Raw genomic sequence first — 25,419 nt, forward strand, 5'->3', positions numbered from 1 at the left:
GAGCATTCCTGTTAATCACTACTTGTTAGTGGCAAGAAATTTACTACATTTTAAACAGGATGATAGTAGATAGAATAACTCAGTTTTGTTTCAGAGGTCTCTTGTTTGCCATCTGATTTAAAATAAATTAACTGCTGCATGGCTCTGGAAAAACGAAATTTTGTTGTCTGTTTATTTACATTTATCAATATTTACAGGTTGAGAAAGATTGGCAGAGGTTAAAAACGGGTGATCTTTCTTACTATAAGTGAGAAACTACTCCTACCTTAGGGTATAGATCAGCTATTTAAATGAGAGGACTAACTTAATGTATCTTAAATTTTTGAATGTTTTATATAAAAGAAGGGACCTAAAACAACGAACTGAGTCTCAGACATGTCTACCAAGGTAGGTACTATTTTTATGTGAATGTATTTTAAAACTTAATAAAGATATGTATGGTTAAGAAGAAAAAAAAAAAAAAAAAGAAATCCAATAACAATGTAAATGCCACTCCACCGAAATTACTAGCTTTACATGACTATTTCACTATCATCAGCATTTTAGCACCTGTGACACTCTCTTCTCACACACAGTGTTCCCACAATAGCTCCCCAAATTCAATATACTCTCCATGTTTACATCCATAAAAATAATAATAGATCATAATCCTCATGTCTTTTTTTCCTCTAATCTGCTAGAGGACACAGTTAAAAACAAAGTAATTTCATAAAATAGCATTATGGGGGAAAAAAAGATTTTTATTTTCCCTAAAAATATAGATGGATCACTCTTCCTGAAAACAAAAAATACACTATTAGTGGGGAAAGAGTGAACATGTATAAGCATAAAGCATCAGAGACCTGCACAGAGAAATACATGTAGATTTGCACCTTAATTCATATATTCCAAGTTGATACAGAAAAATCCATTCATGGGACAAGTACGTCTGTTCGGCCTGCCTCCGTCATGCCAAAATATTTCTTCTGGGCATATAGGCTACATCCTTCCTCTGGTATTGCTGGGCTTCTCCCTTGTTTGGTGTCCCTCCAGAGCTCATGTTTCTCCCTTTCTGCTGTATGTGGCATTTCTGCTTTTTGGTCTTCATTCTACTGAAGCAGAGAGTCTATTCTGTGTGTCATGAAGTCTTTTGATGGCCTGACAAAACATGAGTACTTATCCCTCCTCAGGATATTTGCCAACATTCATAATTGAAAAAAAAAAACAAACCCACTACATTTCAGTTAAAGATTAATGAAAATAAATATGTATTTTAACTATCCCAAGTTTATAGACCCTCTATAGATTTTTAAAATCTATGAGTTCATGGACCCCCTGAGTTAAAAACTTGTGTAGGATATAGTGTCAAGAATCTTCCATTCCTTCCCCCAGAGTTTGCTCTGTGGTGACAGTTTTCGTAAGGGGTTAATAAAATCCAGGCAGAGTACCCCCTGGGCCAGAGTTCAAAGCATTCTGTTAGAGATAACCCAACAGGGTTAGCCTCTCTTAACAGATCCCTCAGATTCTCTCTGACTTAACTGCAAATAAATTTAAACCCGGACAGAAGGTAAGCTAAGAAGATAAGGTCTGTATTATCTACCTTTCTAGCTCACATTCTAGTTTTTATCATGTGTATCTGTACTTTGGCAAAAAAAAAAAAAAAATCCTGTCTCCCTACACTGCTTCTATTATTATCATGTTTCTATGTCTTTTACAAGTCACTATATAGTGAAATGGCTAGTACATTATCTCATTAAAACTAAGGTGCAAAAAAATAAAATAAAACTAAGTGTGTACTAATGAACCCATTTATGCTAGCCACAAACCACAAAAAGTTTTTATTCCAATCTGTATCAACAAATGCAAAAGAACTCATTTGAATTTAAATATTGTATTTCTAAGTATTTAAAAGAAATAATAAATCCACAAAGTAAAATGAATGCACCTTTAAAACAAAACTAAAAAAAAAGAAAACATTTCAATGACAAACATTAAACACTAAATAATCTTGCTTATCTATTGTCATATCTTGTTAAATATACAAGAGAATGAAATGCAATGAAAACGTAGATGTCTTTTTTTTTTTTTTTTACTCCTTGCTGCTCCAATCCCCCACCAAATCCTACCCTCATCCCAGCTTCCCTGTTACTGTTCAAGACAGCATCATCCTTCAAGTCACCTAAACTCATAAGCTAGATAATGTTAGACATCTTAATCTCAACCTATCTAGATTTGAACTCATTCTTTCTCCCTAAACCCTCCCCTCTCTAATTTCCCTATTACTGTCAAGGATAACCAGGCTTGCAATCTAGGTGTCATCCTCAACTTGTCACTATCTCTCACCCTACATATTCAATGTATTGCCAAGACCAGTCAATTTTACCTTTACAACATCTTTCCTATTTAGTTCCTTCCCTTCTCTGAAGCTGCCACTACCCTGATACAGGTTCTTTGCACTTCAGAAATAGACAACAGGTTGGTCTTCTTGTCTCAAGTCTCTCTACTCTCCTCCATTCTCCATTTAGCAAGTGTCCATTTGTGCAAACAAATCTTTCTAAAGTGCTGAGAGCCAATGTCTCCCCTCTCCCATCAGACACCCCCCCACACACACTTCTAATATAAAATCTTTTATTTGGCATTTAAGGTTCTTTACAACCTGTACTCTAACACCATTCCTGTCATTTTATACCTTACTCCCCCCAGCATCTACTCTAAAATACAATGACACTGGCCTTCATGTACTCTATGATCCAAATACCATGACCTCCTTGCTATTCCTCATATATAATATTCTGTCTCAATGTCATGCATTTGCATGTCCAATACATAGTAAGAGCATAGAAATTGCTCTTTGCCCGTTCCTGTCCATATATGTCTCTCCACTCTCTATCTTTCCATAGGTCTTAATTATTAATATTTTAACAAAGCTATCATCTGGTTCATATTCTTTAGTTGTTTAATGAGCTAATTTTGTGTTCTCTAACCATATTATTATATATATCTGAGGATAGAAACTTTAACTTAGACATCCTTTGATGTTTCTCAAATCACCCACATAGTATCTAGAAAGATAAAAGGATTATTAATCAACCAATAAGCACTTATTAAAAAACTTTTATACACTAGGTATTAGAGATATAAAGGAAACTGTCCTGAACTCAAAGAGGTTATATTTTATCTAAAGAAACAACATGGTATCAAACTGTGCATACCCTTTGATCCAGCAGTATTCCTATTGGGATTATATCCCAGAGAGATCTTAAAGAAGGGAAAGGAACCTACATATGTAAAAATGTTCATGGCAGCCCTTCTTGTAGGGGCAAGAAACTGGGAAGGGAGCAGATGCCCATCAATTGAAGAACAGCTGAATAAGTTACCGCATATGAATGCTATAGAATATTATTGTTTAAGAAAAAATAAGCAGGATGATTTCAGAAAGACCTGGAGAGACTTACATGAACTGATGCTGAGTGAAGTGAGCAGAACCAGGGCATCATGGTACATGGCAACAAGATTATACAATAATCAGTTCTGATGTACATGACTCTTCTCAACAATTATATGATTCAGATCAATTCAAATAATCTTGTGATGAAAAGAGCCATCTACTCCCAGAGAGAGGCCTGTGGGAATTGAGTGTGGTTCACAACATAGCATTTTCACTCTTTTTGTTGTTGTTTGCTTGCATTTTATTTTCTTCATTTTCGTTTGTGGTTTGATTTGATTTTTCTGGTGCAGCAAGATAAATGTATAAATATGTATGCATATATTGGACTTAACACATATTTCTACCATGCTTAACATATATCTAGGGAAAGGAGATGGGAGAAGGTGGAGGGAGGGACTGGAACACAAGGCTTTGTAAGGGCCAATGTTGCAGAATTATCTATAGATATGTTTTGAAAAAAGAAAAACCTTTAAGAAAAAAAACAACAACATGAACTCATAAAGGCAAATACAAAATATCTAATAACTCTAAGGTAACATGGGAATGGGGGGATTATCAGAAAAGGTTTCGTGTAACAAATGTGGCACTTGAGCCAAGCTTTTATAGAATGAATAACTTAGCCCAACCCTTTCTTTATATTGATGATTGTACAGAGACTTTTATAGAGTATTGATATTATTGTGTTAAATTTAATATAAACTTTTTTAAAAAGCTGTTCATCAAAATTGATTTTTATATACAACCTTCATTTTCTCTCCTATGCAGTTGTTCATGCTTGTTAATGCACGTCAAGTTCATAATAAAAAACAATTATTAAAGTTGTTTTTAAGTACTGCTTTCTGAATTGGTAAGAAATGGAATCATTTGCAAAAATGATTCGCCTCTTCATCTAGTCCGTCTTTCAGCTGACAAAGTGACTTCCTCAAGCACAGGCCTCGCCATGTTACCAGTGCTCACAAGGGGGCTCTTCTTCACCCTGCTCAATGAATTCCAGGGGCTCCTTATTTTCTCCAAAATCAAACACAGAGTCCTTTGCTTTTTAAAGCCTTTTTAACTGGTGTTTTTCTATCTGTCCAGTCTTACACCTTATTATCCGCCCCATGCTCTGTGAGGCTAACTATCTTTCCGGCTGTTTGTCCCACAAGACATCCTTACTCTCTACTCCGGACTTTTTCACTGGCTGCAATGCACTGCCGCTGCTTCCCTGGCCTCCTCCACGTCTCAGGTGAAATCCCAGCTCCTGCAGAAGCCTTTGGCGCCACGCCGGCACTGTAGGAGCTTGTGGTTGTTCCCTTCGGTGCTAGGGCCTCGGTCGCGCATCGTCGTTGGCGTGGTTTGCCTCTGACTGGAGCGCGGAGTCCTTGAGCCCGGGGCCTTGTTTTCCCTTTTTCTTTTTTTGGTGTCCCTAGTACTTAGTCTGCAGGGTGGGCACGCAGGCCTTACGGCCCAGTAACGGCAGTGTCTGTAACTCTTGGATGAACTTAACTCTTCAGTTCACTCTAGGACTTTATTTAAATTTTTCATGAAGGAGAAAGGAGCCGCGGACACGCTCTGAAAAGCCGGCGCGGCTGTTTCTTTGGGGAGGGCTGAGGTGATGAGAAGCGTCCCTAATCCTTTCCTCAGCCTCTCGCTCTGCTTCCGTTCGGTTCTCCAGGTAAGACTGCTACCTGCCGGCAGCGTCTCCCCTCCGGATTGAGCAGGTGGGGTCGGTTCGTCCGGTCAATCAATAACTCCTCTTAGGTAGAGCGTTTTGTGCAGAGAAGGCTGCCGGGACGGAGCGTGGAGGGGGAGAAGGAATGGAAAAGAGGAGCCCAAGAGGGAGGATAGGAAGGGACAAGAGAGAAAGGAAAAGAGGGAGTGAGGAAGGGGAAGGGAAGGGGAAAGTGAGACTCCCAAATCCCTGCTCAGAGACAAAACTATTTTCCTTGAGTGGCGGTCTCTCAGGGTGGGGGTGGAGGAGGAGTGGCTGGGGGGATGGGCACGGATTTTACAGTAAGGTGTTAAGAAAAAGTTTTTAATCTTCATATCGCATTTAAATGTATATTGTATATAATTATATTGCCACTTAATCTGTAACATTGTACCACACAATGTGGCGTTATATATTGTGTATGTTACATTATTCTATATACATTTATGCGTTAAGATTTAGGGACACGCCCCTCCTGGGGCGGGAGCCTGTGCCGGTTCCGCTGGGGCGGCAGATGGCGCTGTCGGGAGCGCAGCCGAGGGAAGGGCCCTCTCTTCCGGCCCGCTAACGCTAAGCTCTTCCTCCGCGGCGACGCAGGGCCCGTCCCGCAACATGGCTCTGGCACAGGCTCCGCTGCCGCTACTCCGGGCGGGTGAGCGAATGTTCGGAGCGGCGTGTCTTGTTCGGCGCTGCCTCGGCCCGGAGGAGCAGGGGGAGAAGCGGGCGGCCGGGAGGGGGAGGAGGGGGAGGAGGGGGAAGAGGGGGAAGAGGGGGAGGAAGGGGAGGGAGGGGAGGAGGACGAGGAGGAGGAGGAGGGGAAGCAGGGAGAGCGGAGAACCAGGGAAAGGAGTCGGAGAGGAGGACGGGAGGGAAGGGGAGGGAAGGGGAGGGGAGAGGAGAGAAGTAGTGAATGAAGGGGGAGGAGGAAGGGAGGCACTAGGAGAGGCCAAGAGGCAGGGCATGGGGAGAAGGGGGAAGGGTCTCAAACTAGGATTCTAGGTGGGAATAGAGGACGCAGGACCCCGACGTCATCATAGAGCCGGGATTCTTAGACTTGAATTTTCTGTTGGTTTTTATAACTGTAATTCAGCATGACCGGCTTTCTAGTTCTATCTTATTTTATGTATGTAAAAAACGTCCTGACGAGGGGTTCTGCCGTCAGGGACTAAGGGATTTCGGACCCGTAAATATCTCTAAGACTGCTCCTCCGCCCCCTCCCCAGGCAGCGTGCCCAGGCTCCCCTGGTTGGATCTCCTTGGCAAGGCCTCCCCATGGGCCTCACAGCCTGGCCTTCGGACGTACGGTGCCGTTCCTGCCGCCGGGATTGTCCAGCAAGGAGACCACAGCGGTAATGTCCCGTTTAACCGGAAAACGGGCGGGATTCCTTAGAGAGGACGACCCAGTGGCTGCCTCCGTTACTGCAGGAATGCCCTGTCTGTACAATGAGGGTGTTGCTTGTGTTGCCTAGATGCCTTATCTCGGATTCCCGTCTTGGGCCCAGCTCTCAGCCCCAGTTCTGTACTTCTGAGTGGAGTGATTTCATCTCCGTGCCAAGGGGCATGGTCTAGCACTGACACAGTGCCTGGCACACAGACATTAGACGGATGTAGGGAAGGAACTTGGGCCCCAAGTCAGGAAGAGATGAGTTCAAATGTGGCCCCAGACTAGTTGCATGACCCTGAACAAATTAATTAGCCTCTGTCTGCCTGTTTCCTCATGTGCAAATACAAAAAAAAAAAAAAAAAAAAAGGGGTTTGTAGAGCTCAAATGATATAATATTAGTAAATCATTAGCATAGTGTAGACCCTCATAAGGAAACACTATATGAATGCTTTTATCCTTCCTTTCCCTTTTATGGATGAGGAAATTGAGACCCAGAATCATAGCTAGTAATATACAGAGCTCAAATTTGAATCCAAATCCTCTGGCTCTACTTTTCTTCCCAGTATACTACATATACTTGTAAATTACCTAAAGTTGCACAGCTAGCAAGTGGCAAGGCCAGGTTTTTTGCATGCAGGTTTTCTGCATTACCCTTTCCACTGGGCCATCATAAAAGTTAGAGAGATCATGTAATTCCACTCACTTATTTTGCTGATGAGGAAAAGGGGGAAGGGATCTGCCTTAAATCATACAGCTCATTTGTGATAGATTCCAAATCCAGCCCTTAGTTTTCTTGAAATAAGTTCTTCACTTATGCTTTTTAGGTTCATTGAAGTATTTGGGGAGCACCAGGGAGAATCTTCTTTTAGAAAACCTGGGATCCTAGGAATTAGAACTGGAAAATGCTTCAGAAATCCTCTAGTCCAGCTCCCATAGTTTATTGATGAGGAATCTGAGACCCAGGGAAATCAGACCAAAGTCACACAGGCAGTCAGTGTTAGTAAGATACAAACACAGGGCTTCCAATGAAGCCTCAGAATCAAATATCTACCATGGCTTCTTCCCCAAGTATGGTTCTGCAAGGTCCATTTTCAAAATAGATGTTAGTATAATAAGCAAATCTCTCATTTTGTATAGCGTTTTAAAGTTCACCAGTGTTCGTTTTTCCTTCTAGATCTTCATGACAAGATTTTGATTGAACCCCTCAAACATGCTGATTTCTTTAATATAAAGGAATTGTTTTCCATCAAAACTCTTTTTGATGCCAGAGTACATTTAGGACATAAAAAAGGTTGTCGTCACAGGTATGCTTAACCTTCTTTGCTGTATGTTCCCAGTACAAGAGAGTTCTAGCAAATGTCTGTAGGTGGGATTTCAAGGAGTACTTTAGAGCTTCAGATCTAATCATTTGTAGCAATTTTCTAAGTTTTTCCAGATTAATTCAGAAGATGTTTATTTAGGATGCTTTCTATTATGGATATCCTGTTTTGCTTGATGATGCAGTGTATAAAGTGCTGGGCCTGGAATCAGGAAGACCCCAGTTCAGATCTAGCCTCAAACACTTAACTAGCTCTGTGACCCTGGACAAGTCACTGGACTATTGTTTGCCTCTGTTTTCTCATGTATAAAATGGTAATCCCCCAGAGTTATTATGAGGATGAAATGAGATAATGATTACCAAGTGGTTAGCAGAGTTCCTAGCATTTAGTAAACACTGTGTAAATATTAACTGTTGTTATTTGCCCATGTCATTTCCCTAATTGCCTTCCACTATAAACTTCTAAAGGTCAAGCATTGTTGCTTTTATTTCTACTTTTGTCATATGGGTTATCTTATCTGGAAATGTTTCTGGAAATTGACTCCTTTTCCCAGGCCTGATTCCCTGTGAAAGGAAGGGGTAAGGGAAGTAAATAAGGTGGATTCTAGCCCTTATAATCTCCAATGATAAGAGAAGAAAAGAACTGTTTTTGATCTCTTCCTGGACTGTGTTGGAATATAGCTTCTTATCTACCTTGAGATTTCTTTTATTTTGTAAAACTGTTGAATGTATCCCTAGCTGCTGGGGAAAATCATAAAGGATTTTGTGTGGAACCGTATACTAGAGAGCAAAACTAGCTCTATTCTCAGAAGTCTAGCTTAGGAGTCATGGGCTTATCTCCAACAGACTTGGCCAGAAGCTGAAGTCCACATGCCCCTGTTTATAAGCACTCGCATCTCATATTTAATGTCCTTCAGTAAACTGCCTGGAAACTGATAAAAATGCACTTTAAAAGTAGGAGAGGGGGGAAAAAAACTGAAGGAAACAACCAGTAAGTGTGTGAGGTCAGATTTGAACTTGGGTCTTCCTTATTCCAAGTACAGAACTCATAAGTATTAATTGCTGCTGGTGATTGAGTTGATACTATATATATTTTGTGCCCTTTTCAGGTTTATGGAACCATACATCTTTGGGACCCGCCTAGACCAGGATATCATTGACTTGGACCAAACAGTCAAGCATCTCCAACTGGCTCTGAATTTTACTGCCCACATGGCCTATCGGAAAGGAATTATTTTATTTGTGAGCAGGAATCGACAGTTCACCCATCTGATAGAAAAAATGGCTCTGAACTGTGAAGAGTATGCCCACACCAGATATTTTAAAGGCGGTTTGTTGACCAATGCCCCTGTCCAATTTGGCCCTGCAGTCCGTCTTCCTGATCTGATAGTCTTCTTCCATACCCTGAACAATGTCTTTGAGCCACATGTGGCTGTGAGAGATGCTGCCAAGATGAATATCCCTACTGTGGGCATTGTGGACACAAACTGCAACCCATGCCTCATTTCATACCCCATCCCTGGAAATGATGATTCTCCTGACTCCATCAAGCTCTTCTGCCACCTCTTTGAAACAACCATCAAACGGGCTAAGGCAAAGAGGAAACAAATGGAATTCCTGTATAGCCAGCAGAGCAAACAGATGGCTCACAAGACAGAAGACACATACCAGCAGCCCTCAAGCCCTGCTCAGTTAGAAACACAGACTATGATGGACTAAAAAAACTGAGTCTTGTAAAGTATCACTTGACTTTGTACCAAAATAAAAACTAGACCTGAAACCTCTTAGTTCTTCAAACCAAAATTCTCTCCTATCCTTGTATAGTCTAGGGGAGAGGGGAAGGAAAATCTTTTTGCTATCTAATAATAGTCTTATTTTATCCTTAGATGCCAATTTTATACTTGTTATAATATTTTCACACTCATCCTACTTGATCTTCCTAATAACCCTTTTAGCGAGCCTGAAAAAGTGGTATTAACTTTATTTTACACAGAAGGAAACTGAAGTCCAGATAAAAGAATGATTTTGGTTCAAAGTCAGATAACAGATTGTTAATATCAGCCAGATTTTGAACCCAGATTTCCAATTCTTTTATCTAGTGTACTTTGCACTATAATGACACTGTCTTATAGTTATGTTGGACTTATTGTTGAGAAAATAAGATGCATAAGTTATGACAAAAGAAGAGAATAACTGAATAAATCCAACAAGGTGGAAGGGGGGAAAGAATATTTAGACATGTGCTTTGAGGATCTCAGTAATACAAATTAGTGTTCTATGTGAGAAAATCAAGGAACCAGAAGGGAGAAGCCTAGATGGAATATATTTGCATGGAAATCAATGTAGGAAGAATAGAGTGATTTTTATCATCAGAGTTAACTGCCTATGGAAACAGATAGGTTTGGGATACATCACAAGCCTGGCAGAGACATCTGCAAAAGGACTTCAGACTTCTAACAAAAGCAAACCAGTTAATTGCTTTATTTGCCTTAATGGTAATATTATCCTTCAAAAGATGGAGCCAAAAAAAGTAAATTTTATATTGAATTTATTCTCACTAATAGGGAGGTTAAAATGATGGGAATTCTGAGAGGAAATAACCACTCCTTAGAAGTTTGTGACAGGAGAAGGAATATAGACGTACTCTAACATGTGCCCTAAATTTTTTGGAAAGCAGATTACGAAGGGTTTGAAGAAAGAAATGTAAGATCCTACTGGTTCAAATTTCTTAGGAAAAGTCAACCCTAAGCCGGTAGGTAATATTCTAAAATTCAGAAGGCAAAAGGAAACAATTACAATGAAGTAGGGAAATGGGAATTACCTAAAAAGGCCATGGATGCACAGGGACTTGACAGCTAACTTAGATTTAAAAATAAATGTACAGATAATTAAAGCAGTGGCAGATAAGTTGAACATAAGCATGGCATGGTCCTGTAAAAATAATGTGGGAAACAACTACTAGGATAAGAATTAATGGAAAAAATAGAAATCAAGCTTATTTTGACATACCATATACTAGAATATGGTCAAAAGTAGATATATGGCTTGTCATATTGTTTAAAAAAAAAAAAAAAAAAAAAAGATACTTTTGTATAGATCAGGTATACCTTTCTCAACCTGACTAGAATTCTTAAACAAATTATAGTGATCACAAAAGATAAAATAGACTTTTCTATCAAAATTAGTGATTTTTAGTGATTAGGTGGATTGGGAAAAAAATCTTTGCATCAAATATTTTTGTATCCAATTCATAGGAAACCAATACAAATATATATCAAAAACTCAATCGAAAGATATGAGCAAAGAATTTGAAAATAGCAATCACATGAAGTGCTATAAATCACTAAGAGAAATGTAAAATGAAAGTTCTGAGAATTCACCTCAAAACTAGCAAATTGGCAAAGACAAAAGATGGGAATGGTTAATGTTGGTAGGATTGTACAAAGTCAGGCATGCTTCCATACTGCTGGTGAAACTGCAAGTGGGTCTGACCATTTTGAAAATAGTTTAGAATTATACTTAGAAAGTGACCAAAATGAATGTGCCCTTTATCCAAAAGTTACTCCCACCAGACATAAACTATACTTCCAGGTCAGTGATAGATCTTTATATCAATATTTATAATGGTACTTGTAAGTGGCAAAGAAATGGAAATGATGTGATGCTTCTTTTCAACTACGGAACAATAAATCATGGTACATTAATATAATGGAATATTATTGCACCATAAACAACAGATAGCATGAATGCAGAAAAGCATAGGAAGAAAAACATACGTAAAGTGGAAGAAATAATAAATATGACTACAATACTGTAAATGAAAAGAATAAAATATCTCAGTATTGTGGAAATGATGGCAAATCTTTTTATTATTATTATTATTATTATTATTATTATTATTATTTATTTTATTTGCAAAGCATATGCACGGGTAATTTTTCCAACATTGATCCTTGCAAAACCTTTTGTTACAAATTTTCCCCTTTCCCTCCACACTCTCCCCCAGCTGGCAGGTAGTGCCAATACATGTTAAATATGTTGAAATTAAAATCCAATATATGTGTACATGTTTATACAGTTATCTTGCTGCACAAAAAAAGAAAAAAAAATGTCAAGAAGGAAGGAAAAGAAAAACTGAGAAAACAAAATGCAAGCAAATAACAGAGAGAATGAGAATGCTATGTTGTGGTCCACACTGTTCCCACGGTTCTCTCTCTGGGTGTAAATGTCTCTCTTCATCATTGAACAAGTGGAATGGGTTTGAATACTATGGCAAATCTTGATCCTCAAAAGAGAAAAGATAGCACAAAAGTGTGAAGTACTGCATGTAATGTTGCACTTGGTGGTACACATTTATTACTTTTGCTGATTTTTTTTTCCAACTTTTTATTCTTTATTGTGATAGCTCTGGGACAAGAGAGGATGAATATATTAGGATATGAAGGTGGTTTTAAAAAGATATACATTAAAAATTATTTACAGTGTCAGAAATGCTAATGCTCAAGAGTGAGCTGAAGCTGGTAAAGCTGAGGACAACAAAAGGGTGAGGTTGTTTTAACTATATTAATATTAGAGGAAGAGGAGAAACATAAAAGGATCTGGCCTTTGCTTGGGAGGAATGGGATGATAATAATTGGAACTGCAGAGAAGGCAGGGCTCCTCAATTCCTATTTATTTCTATTTTTTCTGTCAACGAGAATGACTACTGGAAATGAAAGAATATGGCAAATAAAAGCTGGTGCATAAGTAAAGAAATAGTAAGAATGTGGACAGCTAGGTGACCTAGTAGATGAAGTGCTGAGTCTGGAGTCAGGAAGACCATCTTCCTAAGTTCAAATCTGACCTCAAACACTTACTAGCTGTGTGACCCTGGAGGTCAAGTCACTGTTTGCCTCAGTTTCCTCATCTGTAAAATAAACTGGAGAAGGAAATGGCAAACTGCTCCAGTAATCAAACACAATTGAACAAGAATAGATCTCTTTATCTTTGTTGAATTCAAGTCATCTGAATGATGACTCCTTGGTCACTGAAACAATTGTTAGTAATATTTGAAAAATGGTGGAAAATGGAAGAGATCTTACAAAACTGAAGAACAAATGTTTTGATTTTCTTTTTAAAAGACAAAAGCATTTAAAAAAAAAAAAAAAAAAAAAAAAGACAAAAGCATTGGTAAGCACTTGTTGTGTCCCATACTCTTTGTTCATTACTGGGAAAAGCTCTCTGCTCTCAAGGAGTTCACAGCCTAATGGGGAAAATAAATAGGTTTGTATAAACAAGATATAAATAGGATAAATTGAAAATAATCTTAGAGGGCATACATCAGCATTAAGGACAATCAAGAAGAAACCATAATATAAACTATAGGCCAATGACTTTGACTTTGATTTGAGAAAATTCTAGAATGGATTATTAACTCATTTTTAGTGACCTTGAAAGGGAAGCTGTGATTTCTAAGAACTCCAAACAGTTTCATCACAAACACATGCTAAGGGAGGTAATAGGGGGAAGGAAGGGATTTTAAAAATTTGGAACACATGGTTTTGCAAGGGTGAATGTTGAAAATTACGCATGTTTTGGGGAGAAAAAAAAACAAAACCTGTCAGAGTAACTTTGTTTCCCTTTTTTGACAAGGTTATTAAACTGATAGATGAGGGGAATGCTATAGGGATATAGCTAATATAGACTTTAGCAAAACTTCTAATAAAGTGGGGAATATGATAGATACACTTTCTCTCAGGTGTATTCAAAACTGGTTGACTGACCAAACCTCAAAAATTTGTGGAGGGCCTTCAGATGTTTAATACTTTTTTTTTTACTGACTTGAATAAGTGCATAGATAATATGTTTATCAAATGCGCAATTGATACAAGTTTAAGATAATAAGAGAGTTTGAGATATAATCACTTAGCTGTGTGATCTTGGGCAAGTCACTTAATCCTGTTTGTCTCAGTTTCTCATTTGTCAAGTGAGCTAGAGAAGGAAATGGCAAACTATTCCAGTATCTGCCAAAAACCTCTATAAGGTCACGAACAGCCAGATGTGACTGAGATGATCTAACAAAAACAAAACATCTAATTCCAAATCCAATACTTAGTCCATAGGGATTAGCACTAGCTAGATTTATAAATATGGGCATCATCTAAGTAGAGATAATAATTGATGTTACTGATGAAAGTAGAGGAAAATAAAATTCCAGGATCTTGATCCTACTAAGTCCTTGACTGCAGGGAGTGGCATTGTTGAGGTTCAAAAGAAACCCCAAAAGGTAGGGTGGCGGAGCAGTGCTGAGTAGTGTTTCAAAAAAATTTGCAGGCTTGAACCCAATCTCCAAGTCAAGGGGCAATGTTTATTATAATTGTAATGCAATTTGAAGCGGGCTGAGTTCCAAAAGAATTTAGCAAAGCACCAGGAGCAAGAAGATAAATTTGTAGGAAAAAGTTAGAGAAACCAGAAGCTTCATGTTACTTATTTACTAGTTTTATGGCCTACAGGTAGGTTTGAGGAGTGGTCTATTCACTATTGTCTCAGGAACTTTATCACTGACCAACAGATTATTTTATCTGTCAGCATGTTTATAAGGTTATACTATAGTATTCCTAAAGCCAGGAGCCTTTAGAATTACTGACAAACAGATAGTTAGAACAATAGCACTCCTAAAATCAAGGGGTCTCAGGATTATTTCTATAGATTCCCTAAAAGCTAGGGGAAGAAATATTACTATAATATTTGTTAAGACCAGGGGAGTTATTGTGACATTTCCCCTAGATGCTGTACCCCATCAAATGATGGATAACACTGGCCTGAGACTTAGAATCCATTGGATGTTGCATAGAACAGCTGCCTTCAAGTCCCATCAAGTGGGATATATAAGACAGGAACAACTCTATGCCCAATCTCAGCAGAGAGCAGTTTCAGAAGAAACTGTCCCATACACCAAAAGATATGGGGTCCCATTTATTTGAGGGAAGAAAATATGAGGGTGGAGAAAAAGAACCCCAGATCCTAGATCAGAGCAAGTACCAGATAGCAAGGAGTGGCAACTATCCCAAGGGAAAGCCTGAATTTTAAGAGTCCAAAGTATCCCTACACAAGCAAGGAAGAGCTCTGAATCGATCATCTCTTTAAGAAAACCTTTTGTTCTTAACTAGGCCTTTTGTTCCCCATTGAAAACTCAAATAGATAAAAGTAGCATAATCCCACCTTACTGTATCCAATCAGAAAATCAAGTTATGATGTCAATCAACCCCCCCCCCCATTATATTTCCTCTATAAAAGGCTAACTCCTTTTTGGGGTTAGTCTGTGTAAAGCAACAAGTCTAATTAATTGTACAGTGTTAATTCCTTTTTAGGGTTAGCTTGTTAGTCAATGATCCCCCACTAAAACTCCTTTAGGAATATAGCCTGCCTTATCTGTTGAGCATTCATTAGGAACTTGTAGACACCTTTATGGTTTTAATAGTGTCTTCTCCATTGCCCACACTCCCAGGTTAATTATGAAATCTGCTAGTAAACTTAGCTTTAATTGTTAAAATTCCTTTTCTTTCCTCACATCCCCATATAGTTTTAGCCTGCTGTTAGCAGCATAATAAAATCTTTGCCTCTTGATTTTGTGATGATCTAAGTCTTCAAAATATTTTGAGATACCTCACAACACCAGCCTTTAACCCCAAAATACTTGTGGGGCCCAACACCCTCTCTCCCCAATATTTGGTGATGAAACTCTATCATTTTGGTGGTTTAGCATGGGAAGGGTCTGGCTGCACCCCCAAATTTCATCATCACTGAATGCTGAAAAAGAAGAAAAAGCTCAGGACCAAACCTGGGAAGAGTCAGTGGTTGTAACAGGGTAAAAAAGCAAAGGAGACTGAGCAGTCAGATAAGTTTGAGAAGAACCCAAATCCAGCAGTCAGAAAAATCCAAAGAGAAGAGAATATGCAGACAGAATACATATTTTATTTGGCAATTAAAAGATCATTGGTAACTTTGGAGAGAGAAGTTTTAGCTGAGAGATGAGTTTGGAAGCCAAATTGCAAGGGATAAAGAAGAGATGGTGGGATGGGGGAGGGTTTTTGTTTTGTAGTTTTTTAAGGATGAGAGATGGAGTAGCATCTATTTAAAACCATCAGCAAGGATCATAAGTAATGGGGACTTTAGCAAAGTTGCAGAATACAAAATAAATCCACATAAATCATCAGCATTTTCATATGTTGCCAACAAAATTCAACAGCAAGAAATTCCATTTAAAATAACTGATAATAATATAAAACATTTGGGATTCTAATTGGAAAAATATTAAGTGCTCATCGATAGGCTGAATTAATATAATAAAAATGACAGTACTACCTAAATTAATCTACTTATTCAATACCATACCAATCAAACTCCCAATAAATTATTTTACAGATCTAGAAAAAATAACAAAATTCATTTGGAAGAACAACAGGTCAAGAATTTCAAGGGAATTAATGAAAAAAATGCAAATGAAGATGGCCTAGCTGTACCAGATCTAAAACTATATTACAAAGTAGCAGTCATCAAAACCATTTGGTACTGGCTAAGAAATAAAGTAATTGATCAGTGGAAAAGGTTAAGTTCACAGGACAAAAAAAGTGACTATAAGTAATCTAGTGTTCCACAAACCCACAAACCCCAGCTTTTGGAATAAAAACTTAATATTTGACTAAAACTGCTGGGAAAATTGGAAACTAGCATGGCAGAAACTAGACATTGACCAACACCTAAAAACCAAGATAAAGTTGAAATGGGTTCATGATTTAGACATAGAGTGATATTATAAACAAATTAGAAAAAAATTATAGTTTATCCCTCAGATCTATGAAGAAGGAATTAATTTGTGGGCAAAAAAAGAACTGGAAATCATTATTGAACAAAAACAGATAATTTTGACTATATTAAATTTAAAAGTTTCTGTACAAACAAAACTAATGCAGATAAGATAAAATTTTAAAAAATTTTAAAAGAGAAATGATCAGCAGGGTGATTTCAGAGGCCTGGAGAGACTTACATGAACTGGTGGCTAAGTGGAATGAGCTCATCCATGATTTGAAGATTTGATTTTTCTTGTGCAGCAAGAAAATTGTATAAATATGTATGCATATATTGGACTTGACATTTTTACCATGTTTAACATATATTGGATTACTTGCTATCTAGGAGAGGGGGAGGAGAAGGGGGAGAAATTGGACCACAGAGATTTACAGGGGTTGTTGCTGAAAAATTATCCATGCTAGCGTTTGAAAATTAAAGTTTTAATTAAAAAAAAAAGATTGTTGACGGGCTGATTTCTAGGCTGTAAGAAATAAACTAGTGGAAGAGAAAGATTAACTATTAGAAACCTGTTCTTTAGAAAAAAGAAAAAATTTAGACGTAGAGGAAACCTTAAGAACCAATAGGTTCTTACCTTAGAATTAGTGGAAAAGTTTTTAAGGGTACAGTAAAAGGTTGTCCCCGAACTCAGATGGAGAAAAATTACATTTCTATTTTGCTAATCTTTAACTGAAATTTAGTATTATCTTCTATTATGTAAATAAAAATACTGAGAAGAGAGCTATTAAAAAAACAACCTGTGGATACTGCATTAGCATTAAGAGCCTCTGATCTAGTCCAACTCCTTCACTTTAGAAAGGCTGAGGCTGAGGCTGAGGCTGAGGGCAAATTACTTGCGCGAGATCACATAAGCAGAATCGGAACCCAAACCTCTGCAGCTCGGAAAAGCGCAGCTGGAGGCTGCAAAGCCCAGTAACTGCGGGCGATTTCTACAGCCCCCATTCATTACAAACCCTGGGCAACCCTCAGGGTCCTTAAACCCTGACTGGTCCCCAAGGGCAGCACCTTCACTAACACGTGTTTGCTAGAGCCTCCTTCAAAAAGAGAAAGGCAAGGAGGAACCTGAGGTGCAGATGACTTGTTTCTCGAGCCTTTAATCTTGTTGGGATCCCCTGGAAACTACGGAAGAGAGCGCGCACTTCCGGCTGCGCAGGCGCCCTAGAGGAAGAGGGGGGCGGGGGCGGAGCACCAGAGACCAGAACGCGGCCATCCTGAAGGGAATGCGCATGCGTGTGCTTCCATGTCCCACGCGGGGCGCCGTAGAGAGTATAAAAGGCAGCGTCTGAGTAAGTCGCCCTCTTTGAACGATTAGAGCCGCTCTGTAGTGTACCTGTCGGTAAGTTTAACGGGCCCTGCCATCTATTCTTAAACGCAACCTTGCTTCCCCAAGTCTCAGACCAAAGTCGTAATCTTCGAGTGGTTTTCTTAGGTTTATCCTGGTGGGTCATACCCCGACCTCTTGGAAGTGGTTTTCCCAATCGACGGCTTCCGCCACGTGTGCGGCCTCCCGTTTCCTCCCTGGGCCGCAGTTGGAGCACCGGAGTCTACCTAGGCTTTGGCCGCGGGGGCGAAGGGGGAGGAAGGGCCGCCGTTTTAACCGTAATGATAGAAAGTATGTAAAAGCGAAATTACGTGCATCCCCTCCGCTTTTATGCCGTTTTTTGGCCATGATTCTTAAATGTGACCAGAATACTCTGATTAGGATTTCTTAGCTTCGGAATGTATGGGTGGTTTTCCAACGTTTTGGAAACTTTAATTTATCTTGATAACCCTGCGGATTTGTGCTATTTAAAAACATTTTAGGAGGTGTTAGGAGACAAAAACTCGGAGCCTAAAGGACTCCCGTGGTTGAATAAATCTTTTAAGTCTTCTGCTTCCTCTTTCACTTTGCCCTATTTTTGCTCTCCTGCTCTACTTTCTTAAAGTTATGTTTTATTTGCTGACCATACTTGACACACCGAAGGAATTGTGGTTTCATTTAGTTTGAAAGTGCTAATTTTCTCTGGTTCTACTAATCACCAGGAAAGTATACAACTTATTTGCAGTTCAAAAGATTTTTACCTCAGAATTTGTTCCTTCTTGTAACCAGGCCTACATTCCATTTAAGATGTATTTGTGTTTGGGACAGTTGTCAAAATTGTGCTTTTAAAGAAAATTTCTGGTTTAGTGAGAACCACAAACTGCCCCTAGAGGCGTTACAATTGAGGCTGTAGTGCCTCATTTGTGTCATTAGGTGGCAAAGAGAAAGAGACTATGTCTACGCTCAGTGTTCTGATCCAGTGAGCACTCAGAATGATTAATAGCCTGACATTTAATCAATAGTTTGGCTTTTCTTATGTTTTGTTGAATTTTGGTTGATAACTTGAAGGCTCACGAAATTTGGCTTTTCAACTCTTTCAGGTTGTCATTGTACTAGAATGTTAATAAACTGTTTTCAAGGCTTTTTTGGCAAGAGGAGGCCAGACTGAGCAGATGGACCTAAATGGTGAGTGAAAATGCATGAGGATTTATGTTATCATAGAATTCGAAGACGGTTCATAAATGCTATTATATTTGATATCACTATTGAAAAATTTCCAAATAACAAATCATATTTTATTAATAATAAAGAATGCTGCCTTAAACCTATTACCCATACAGATACAGCTGCTGCTGCTGCAGTGCTGGGCTGTACCTGTGTCTTTAGGTAGCAAAGAGGAAGTGGCTTTTTCTACGCTCAGTGTTCAGAAATCTGTGAGCACTAAGAATGGTTGATTGCCTAACATGTTTTTGAATTTCCCAGTTATAGATGTTTTATATTTAAATATACATATGTAGATCCTTGATCATGTAGACCTTGGGTATATTACAAGGGGAGGGGAAAACAAATCTAATCAAGTACTGCTGTGTGAGGCACTGGTTGAATGTTCCCTATCCTCACATTCTTCAATCTCATTTAAATTATTTGGGCATTGACTGTTTTAAATTTTTTTTGTTTTTTGTTCCCCAGTAGACTAACTCAACAGCTTGAAAGCTTGGAAGGGAGAACTCAAGAATCATTACTGTCAGATTAAATACCCTCTGAGTAGAGATGTGGGTTGTCAAATAATAAAATATCTGACAATCAGGAGGGCTTTCAAGTGCATATTTTATTGATTTGATGGTTATCTTTATCCACAACTAAAGAAGTTTGAATGTGGACCAAAACATTTCTTCATGAAGTTTTAGTTAAGATGATACAAAAGGTCTTTACATGCTTGACCTAATTTAAACTTTGACTTTCCAAACAAGTATACAGGATCTTTGAAAAATATATTTTATCTTTCCTTTTCTGTGGTTATGGTGTATGTGATTAATGTACATTTCTGGTTGGTTTGTTTGTTTTTTTACAGTGAAGTGAAGCCCATGTGGCTTTTGTTTAGGTTGGATTCCTTGCTGTTTGTCCACCATCTATGAAATAATGGCCTAAGTTATGGGTGAGTGTAACATGAAGGCCAAGTATTTGGACTGTATATTGGGATGTTTAATGACAGTAGAGAACTATTGTCTTTTTATTTGATTTTCACTATAATTAGATTCCATAAGCAGGGTAACTCTTAGGGTAAAGATTATTCTGGTTATCTGAATTTTCCTGGCTTTTCATTTCATTGCATGGAACACTAAACATCAGTAGAATTTACCTAAGAATCCAGGTAAATCTACTTTGTCAGTGTGGGAATTTGGTCCAACAATCTTTTATGTTACTATGCTTGTGTAATAGTTTCCCTACCTGTGTTTTGTGGCTCTTGATGACCACTATAAGCATAACCATAGGCAGCTTAAAAATGCAGGTCTTAATTTTTCTGGCCTGAATAACTTGTTTTAACCCAAGAACCTAAACCACTGGAGTGGTGAACTTAACTTTGCTTAAATCTGTTACATCATTGCCTTTTTATATCAAACAAGGTTTCAAGAAGCTGGTAAAGAATCTAATCTGATCATTTAGAATGGTTCCCAGAATTTGGGATTTAAATAAATAAGAATAGTATTCAAAGAAACTGGAACCAATTTGCCAGCAAGGATATGTTGGTTGCTTGGGATGAATAATGGGAAAAGACCCCTCAAATTCCTTGTATCAATCTTCAGGTCTGACTAGGGTTCTCATCAACATAATTAGGTCCTAAGTTAAGCAGTCTCTAGCAACAGGTTTGGTTTCTCAGCCATGCAGGACTAGGTTCGAATAGATTTTCCCACAGTGCATTCATTTTAGGTTTCATTTAGTTTTCCCTTTATGCATCGGGATATAATTATTTCCAAATATACTTAGGAAGCAAAAACTTGTCAATATACTTTTACTATCTACCCTGCATAAATTTTTTTGCTTCAAGACCAGAAGTTCTCTTAAGACAAGGGATAACCAAGAGATTACTGCTGGCTATTTAGCTGTCACCAGTTGTCTTTTCCAAGCACTGCCTACCTTGTAAAATTCTGAAGGAGAAATCGGCTATTTTTGACATCTCAGGATAGGTAGAAAATGCTCTTAACACAGACACCTACTCCATGTCTCAATCTTACTTTAGCTTTTGCATCTGAGCTTTTTGTTCAGGGGAAGGATAGTTAAGCTGTAATATAACTCTGGGATATCTAATTTTAAGTTTAATGTCTTTATACTCCCGACTTTTGGAACATCCTGTAATTGGTGTGAGATACCTCAGCTGTGCAGTAACCAAAGAAAGCTTCTGTTTTGTTGAGTGACAGGAAACTTTCTCATTAGGTGGACATCGTTGTGACCAGAGATGATATCAGCCAAATAGATAGCTGGCTATTTGGCTGGAAAAAAGGCATTTAATTGCCCAGTGCTATTACCTATTATTAATTTCCTTAGAGAACACTTAATAAAATTATAGTTCTTGCTAAAAAGCCAGCACAGTGACATTGGGAAGGGTAGGAGAAGGGTTTTATGGCCTTATGCAGATATTTATGTAATCAAGATATATCTTTGTATACTAATTTGCAAGGCTCCAGGTATGGCATTTTCATTTAGTGGTTTTTGTTGTTGGGTACATTTTTGTTTTGCTGAAGCAATTGGGGTTAAGTGACTTGCCCAGAGTCACACAGCTAGGAGGTGTTGAGCATCTTACCAAGATTTGAACAACTCCTGACCTCAGGGCTGATGCTCTATCTACTGCGCCAACTAGTTGCCCCTTCATTTAGTCTTAAATAGTTCTGTGAGGTAGATAAGAAAAATTACCCTATTTTACCCATAAGAAAAGTTAATATTCATCTATTTTTACCATGTTTTAACATATATTAGATTACTTGCTATCTAGGGGAAGGAGTAGTTTTCCACTTAGATTTTTCGAAAGGTTTAGATTTTTTTCCCTTAACTTAATATCATTTAATAAGAGGGTGCCTGATAAAACTTTCATGAAGAATTCATAAAGTAGTTATTCTAAATTCAGTTCCCCTAGAAATTCTGTGTCATCGTGAGGATTTTCAGTCCCTTAGGTTCTATTCCCAATAATTTTAAACTATCCAACAAGCAAACATTCAAATAAAGGGTCAAAATAAAATTAAATTTGACTTTGTGGTTTTAGTTTGCCTTCACTACAATAAAGTAATAACCCAAATGTCTTAACTCTCTTTGCTCATTTAGACTATTAAATTCCAGACTTGAGTGGGGACTGTAGAAACTTGGAACTGGAACAATCCGTGTCACTAAGTAAATCAAAGGTGAGCAGTAATTCCCACTCAGTGGGCTTTTTCTGTGTAAGTCAGGTGGATAAATGAGTCAGCAGTATCCCTGAAATCCAGTGAAGAGAATACTGTGTCTAGGACAAATAGAAAAGGAGTGACCTAGATGTTGTAGTCTCACATGTCAAGAAATGACAACTCTGGATAGTCTTCAATCATTCTGACTTCTCCACTTTTTGAGAAAACTACAGTAAATTTGATGATGGAGAAAAAAAGGTGTTTACTTGTAGGAACAGATAAGAATAGGAATATTTGGTGCAAGATTATGATGATGATTTACTCAGAATACATGATATCTCAGAAAGTTACAAAATGGTGCCTAGTACATAGTAGGCACTTAATAAATGTTGCTTGATTTGCTGTACATTAGCCACACCTCAATTAAAACAGCTAGAATGGTATTTTGTAGGAATGAGTTGTTAAAGGTTTCAGAGGAGGCTTTCTATTGTCACTGACTCATGACCTTAGTGGGAAGGCCAAAGAATTTCATAAGGGAGTGCTTTCTATTACATAGCTTGCATACTTTAAAACAGGGGTCCTCAAACTGCAGCCTGCTGAGGACATTTATGCGGCCTGCCAGGTTATGGCAAAATCAGACCAGAAGTGACCACTGAGCTGAGGTGATATGGAGATAAGATGAGTTCCCAGGCTGGGGTGTATGGTGTGGGGAAGGGAGAGAGATACATACAGAACATGGAAAACTGACGGCCCCGTAGCCTTGTAAAATAACGGAAGCCACCACAACAGATAGGCACAAGGGATGTACAGGGGGAATATTATATGGGCTGTGTCTGGTGCATGGGTATAGTAACAGTACTACAAGTCCCAGCTTTACTCTTTATCATTGTCATTATGATGTAATGACAATGTAACGGCTTCCTCTCTAGCCATGCTGTGGTACTGGCTGCTATTGTCGCCCAGAGTGAGGCTCCTGGTACCAGGCCGTGGCCCTGTATCCATAGTGACTTCGTGTCTCGCTGTTGTCATCAGTTTTATCATTGTGTGTATGTTCTGTAGTTCCATAAAGAGATGGAATATTGCTAACATGTCACCTTATAATCACTGGGGGGGGGTCTGACCTTAGTGACAAATATGGAACCAGACATTAACCATCTCATTAGCCAAAAGCAGGCCCATAGTTCCCATTGAAATAGTGGTAAGTTTGTTGATTTAACTTCATTTTAAATATTGTATTTGTTCCCATTTTGTTTTTTTCACTTCAAAATAAGATATATGCAGCATGCATAGGAATTTGTTCATAATTTTTTTACTATAGTCCAGCCCTCCAACAGTGAATTGGTCCCCTATTTTAAAAGTTTGAGCACCACTGCTTTAAAACTTCACCTTGGAATCAGGAAGGTCAGGTGAACAGAAAAGGTGTGGCCTTGGAACAAAAAAGTATTGTAGGATTGAGATTTTTTAACTGAGTTGTAGACATTTAGTTGCTAAACAGATCCTTGTCCAAACTTTTAAGATTGCCTTAATTATGATTTTGTTCTTGCAGGGAAACAACTTTTTAGAAGGATGGGCCCATGAGAAATGTGAAAAGACTAGAAGAGAAATAATCCAGGCTGGCCACAAGCACTAGAATGGATTTCCCAGTAAATTTTGAAATGTTATTTGTTTTGCATGTCATATATGTATGGGCCTGCATGCCTACTACTTTTATGATTTCCTTTTTCCAACTTAAAATGTCTATAATAAAGCTCCTACTGATTGGAGGAGCTGGTCACCCATTTTAGTCCTCCCCTCTGCTGGAGGGCCTAATAAACTTCTCTCTAAAACTTGACTGTTTTGAGTCCATTCTCAGACGAAATCATGGTATTCCTATCACAATGTTAGCAAAATTGATTTGTTTGACTCTTCTGTTTTGGGAAATCAAAATTTTCAGAAATCTGAGGTGAGTCAAATGAATTTATTGAAATAATCAACCTGATCTTTAAAGCAAACACCTGGCACAGTGGCTAGGATAGTGATATACATGAGGAGGAGTCAGACTACTTGAGTGCAGATCTGGCTTCCCATTTACTAGCTGTATCACCCATTTGCTTCAGTTTCATCTCTACTTGAGAGCTAAAGAAATAAGTGGCAAGGCCAGCATGCCTGAAATGAGTGCCAGCTTCTACTCCTATCATCGGATTGGGAAGGGATTTATGGGACCTAGTACGGGAAAAGTCAGGGCACCCCAAAGAAGTCCTGGTCACCTGATAGATGTGGACTAAATTGGGGAGCTCAGGCTAATTTAATTGAAGCTGTCTTAAGTCTTAGTCCTGGCTTCAGAAGTATTACAGAACAAGAGTCTGAAGGGATTGAAACAAGAATAAACTGAAGGTGAGCATGAGCCCCTACAGACTATGAGGCCATTTCATGGAATACTTTGTTGTGTCTTCTATTAGGGTCAAAAAAAAATGCTGTAACTGCAGAAGGCAGAGAAAGAAAGGGGTCTACAGCAAAGGCCCTTTGAAGGAAGAACCAGATGGGTAACAATCTTAGAGGTGTTAAACCCCAAATCCTAAGAAAACATTGACTCCCTTTAGCAAAGCTTTACCTTCACCATTCCAGTCATCCAGATTACAGGGAAACAAATGTGAAAGCTGGTGCTGTTAGGTCTTTTGTACATAACTACCTGTCCACTTTGCACAATATCCTTTAACTTCTCACATGAGGATCAGATTTTGCAATATCTTTGTCCTATGAGTGCCCAAAAGAAAGTAGTATCACTTGGTTCAAGATCCCAGATTAATTCCCTCATGGTCCTTGTCTCCCTTGTACCGAACTCTTGGTAAGTTCTGTCTCCAATTGAATCTTAATTCTCAATTATTGGTTTATCTTTGCCATCCCATCCACCCAAATGGCCAGTTTTTGCTTGATTTTACCATCAAATGGATATTGCACACCTGGCCCTTGATTTGTCTCCCTCAGAATTTCAGACTCAATACCATCTTTTTTACCCAGTTAGTGTGAGGTCTACAATCCCATCTACCTCCCCAGAAGTCTTCCTCTGCCCTGTCCTCAATGACGGGGATCTAGTGCTTTTGATTT

General features: G+C 38.5%; 1 protein-coding gene, 1 long non-coding RNA gene and 2 other non-coding genes across 4 annotated transcripts; all 4 read left to right on the plus strand.

Annotated features, from left to right (window-relative positions):
- Window positions 1–5,578: 5,578 nt before the first annotated feature.
- Window positions 5,579–9,615, plus strand: MRPS2 (mitochondrial ribosomal protein S2). Its single transcript, XM_074294075.1, has 4 exons — window positions 5,579–5,769; window positions 6,340–6,465; window positions 7,675–7,804; window positions 8,928–9,615. Exons 1-4 carry the CDS (start codon window positions 5,730–5,732, stop codon window positions 9,535–9,537), a joined length of 906 nt encoding a protein of 301 aa, XP_074150176.1. The 5' UTR covers window positions 5,579–5,729; the 3' UTR covers window positions 9,538–9,615.
- Window positions 9,616–17,915: 8,300 nt separating this feature from the next.
- LOC141557819 (uncharacterized) lies at window positions 17,916–24,166 on the plus strand. Its single transcript, XR_012486904.1, has 5 exons — window positions 17,916–18,001; window positions 19,066–19,150; window positions 20,037–20,120; window positions 22,280–22,356; window positions 23,882–24,166. It is a non-coding gene; the product is annotated as an uncharacterized LOC141557819 (long non-coding RNA).
- On the plus strand, window positions 18,845–18,977 carry LOC141559265 (small nucleolar RNA SNORA17). The gene has a single exon (XR_012487327.1). It is a non-coding gene; the product is annotated as a small nucleolar RNA SNORA17 (small nucleolar RNA).
- On the plus strand, window positions 19,279–19,432 carry LOC141559262 (small nucleolar RNA SNORA43). Its single transcript, XR_012487325.1, has one exon. It is a non-coding gene; the product is annotated as a small nucleolar RNA SNORA43 (small nucleolar RNA).
- Window positions 24,167–25,419: the final 1,253 nt, after the last annotated feature.

This window comes from Sminthopsis crassicaudata, chromosome 2 (assembly GCF_048593235.1).
Source record: "Sminthopsis crassicaudata isolate SCR6 chromosome 2, ASM4859323v1, whole genome shotgun sequence".
NCBI lineage: Eukaryota > Metazoa > Chordata > Mammalia > Dasyuromorphia > Dasyuridae > Sminthopsis > Sminthopsis crassicaudata.

Coding starts and splice junctions, on each gene's coding strand:
- MRPS2 (XM_074294075.1), top strand. CDS start 5,730: ATGGCTCTGGCACAGGCTCCGCTGCCGCTACTCCGGGCGG. Junction 5,770..6,339: donor GCTGCCGCTACTCCGGGCGG/GTGAGCGAATGT, acceptor CCCCCTCCCCAG/GCAGCGTGCCCAGGCTCCCC. Junction 7,805..8,927: donor AAAAAAGGTTGTCGTCACAG/GTATGCTTAACC, acceptor TGCCCTTTTCAG/GTTTATGGAACCATACATCT.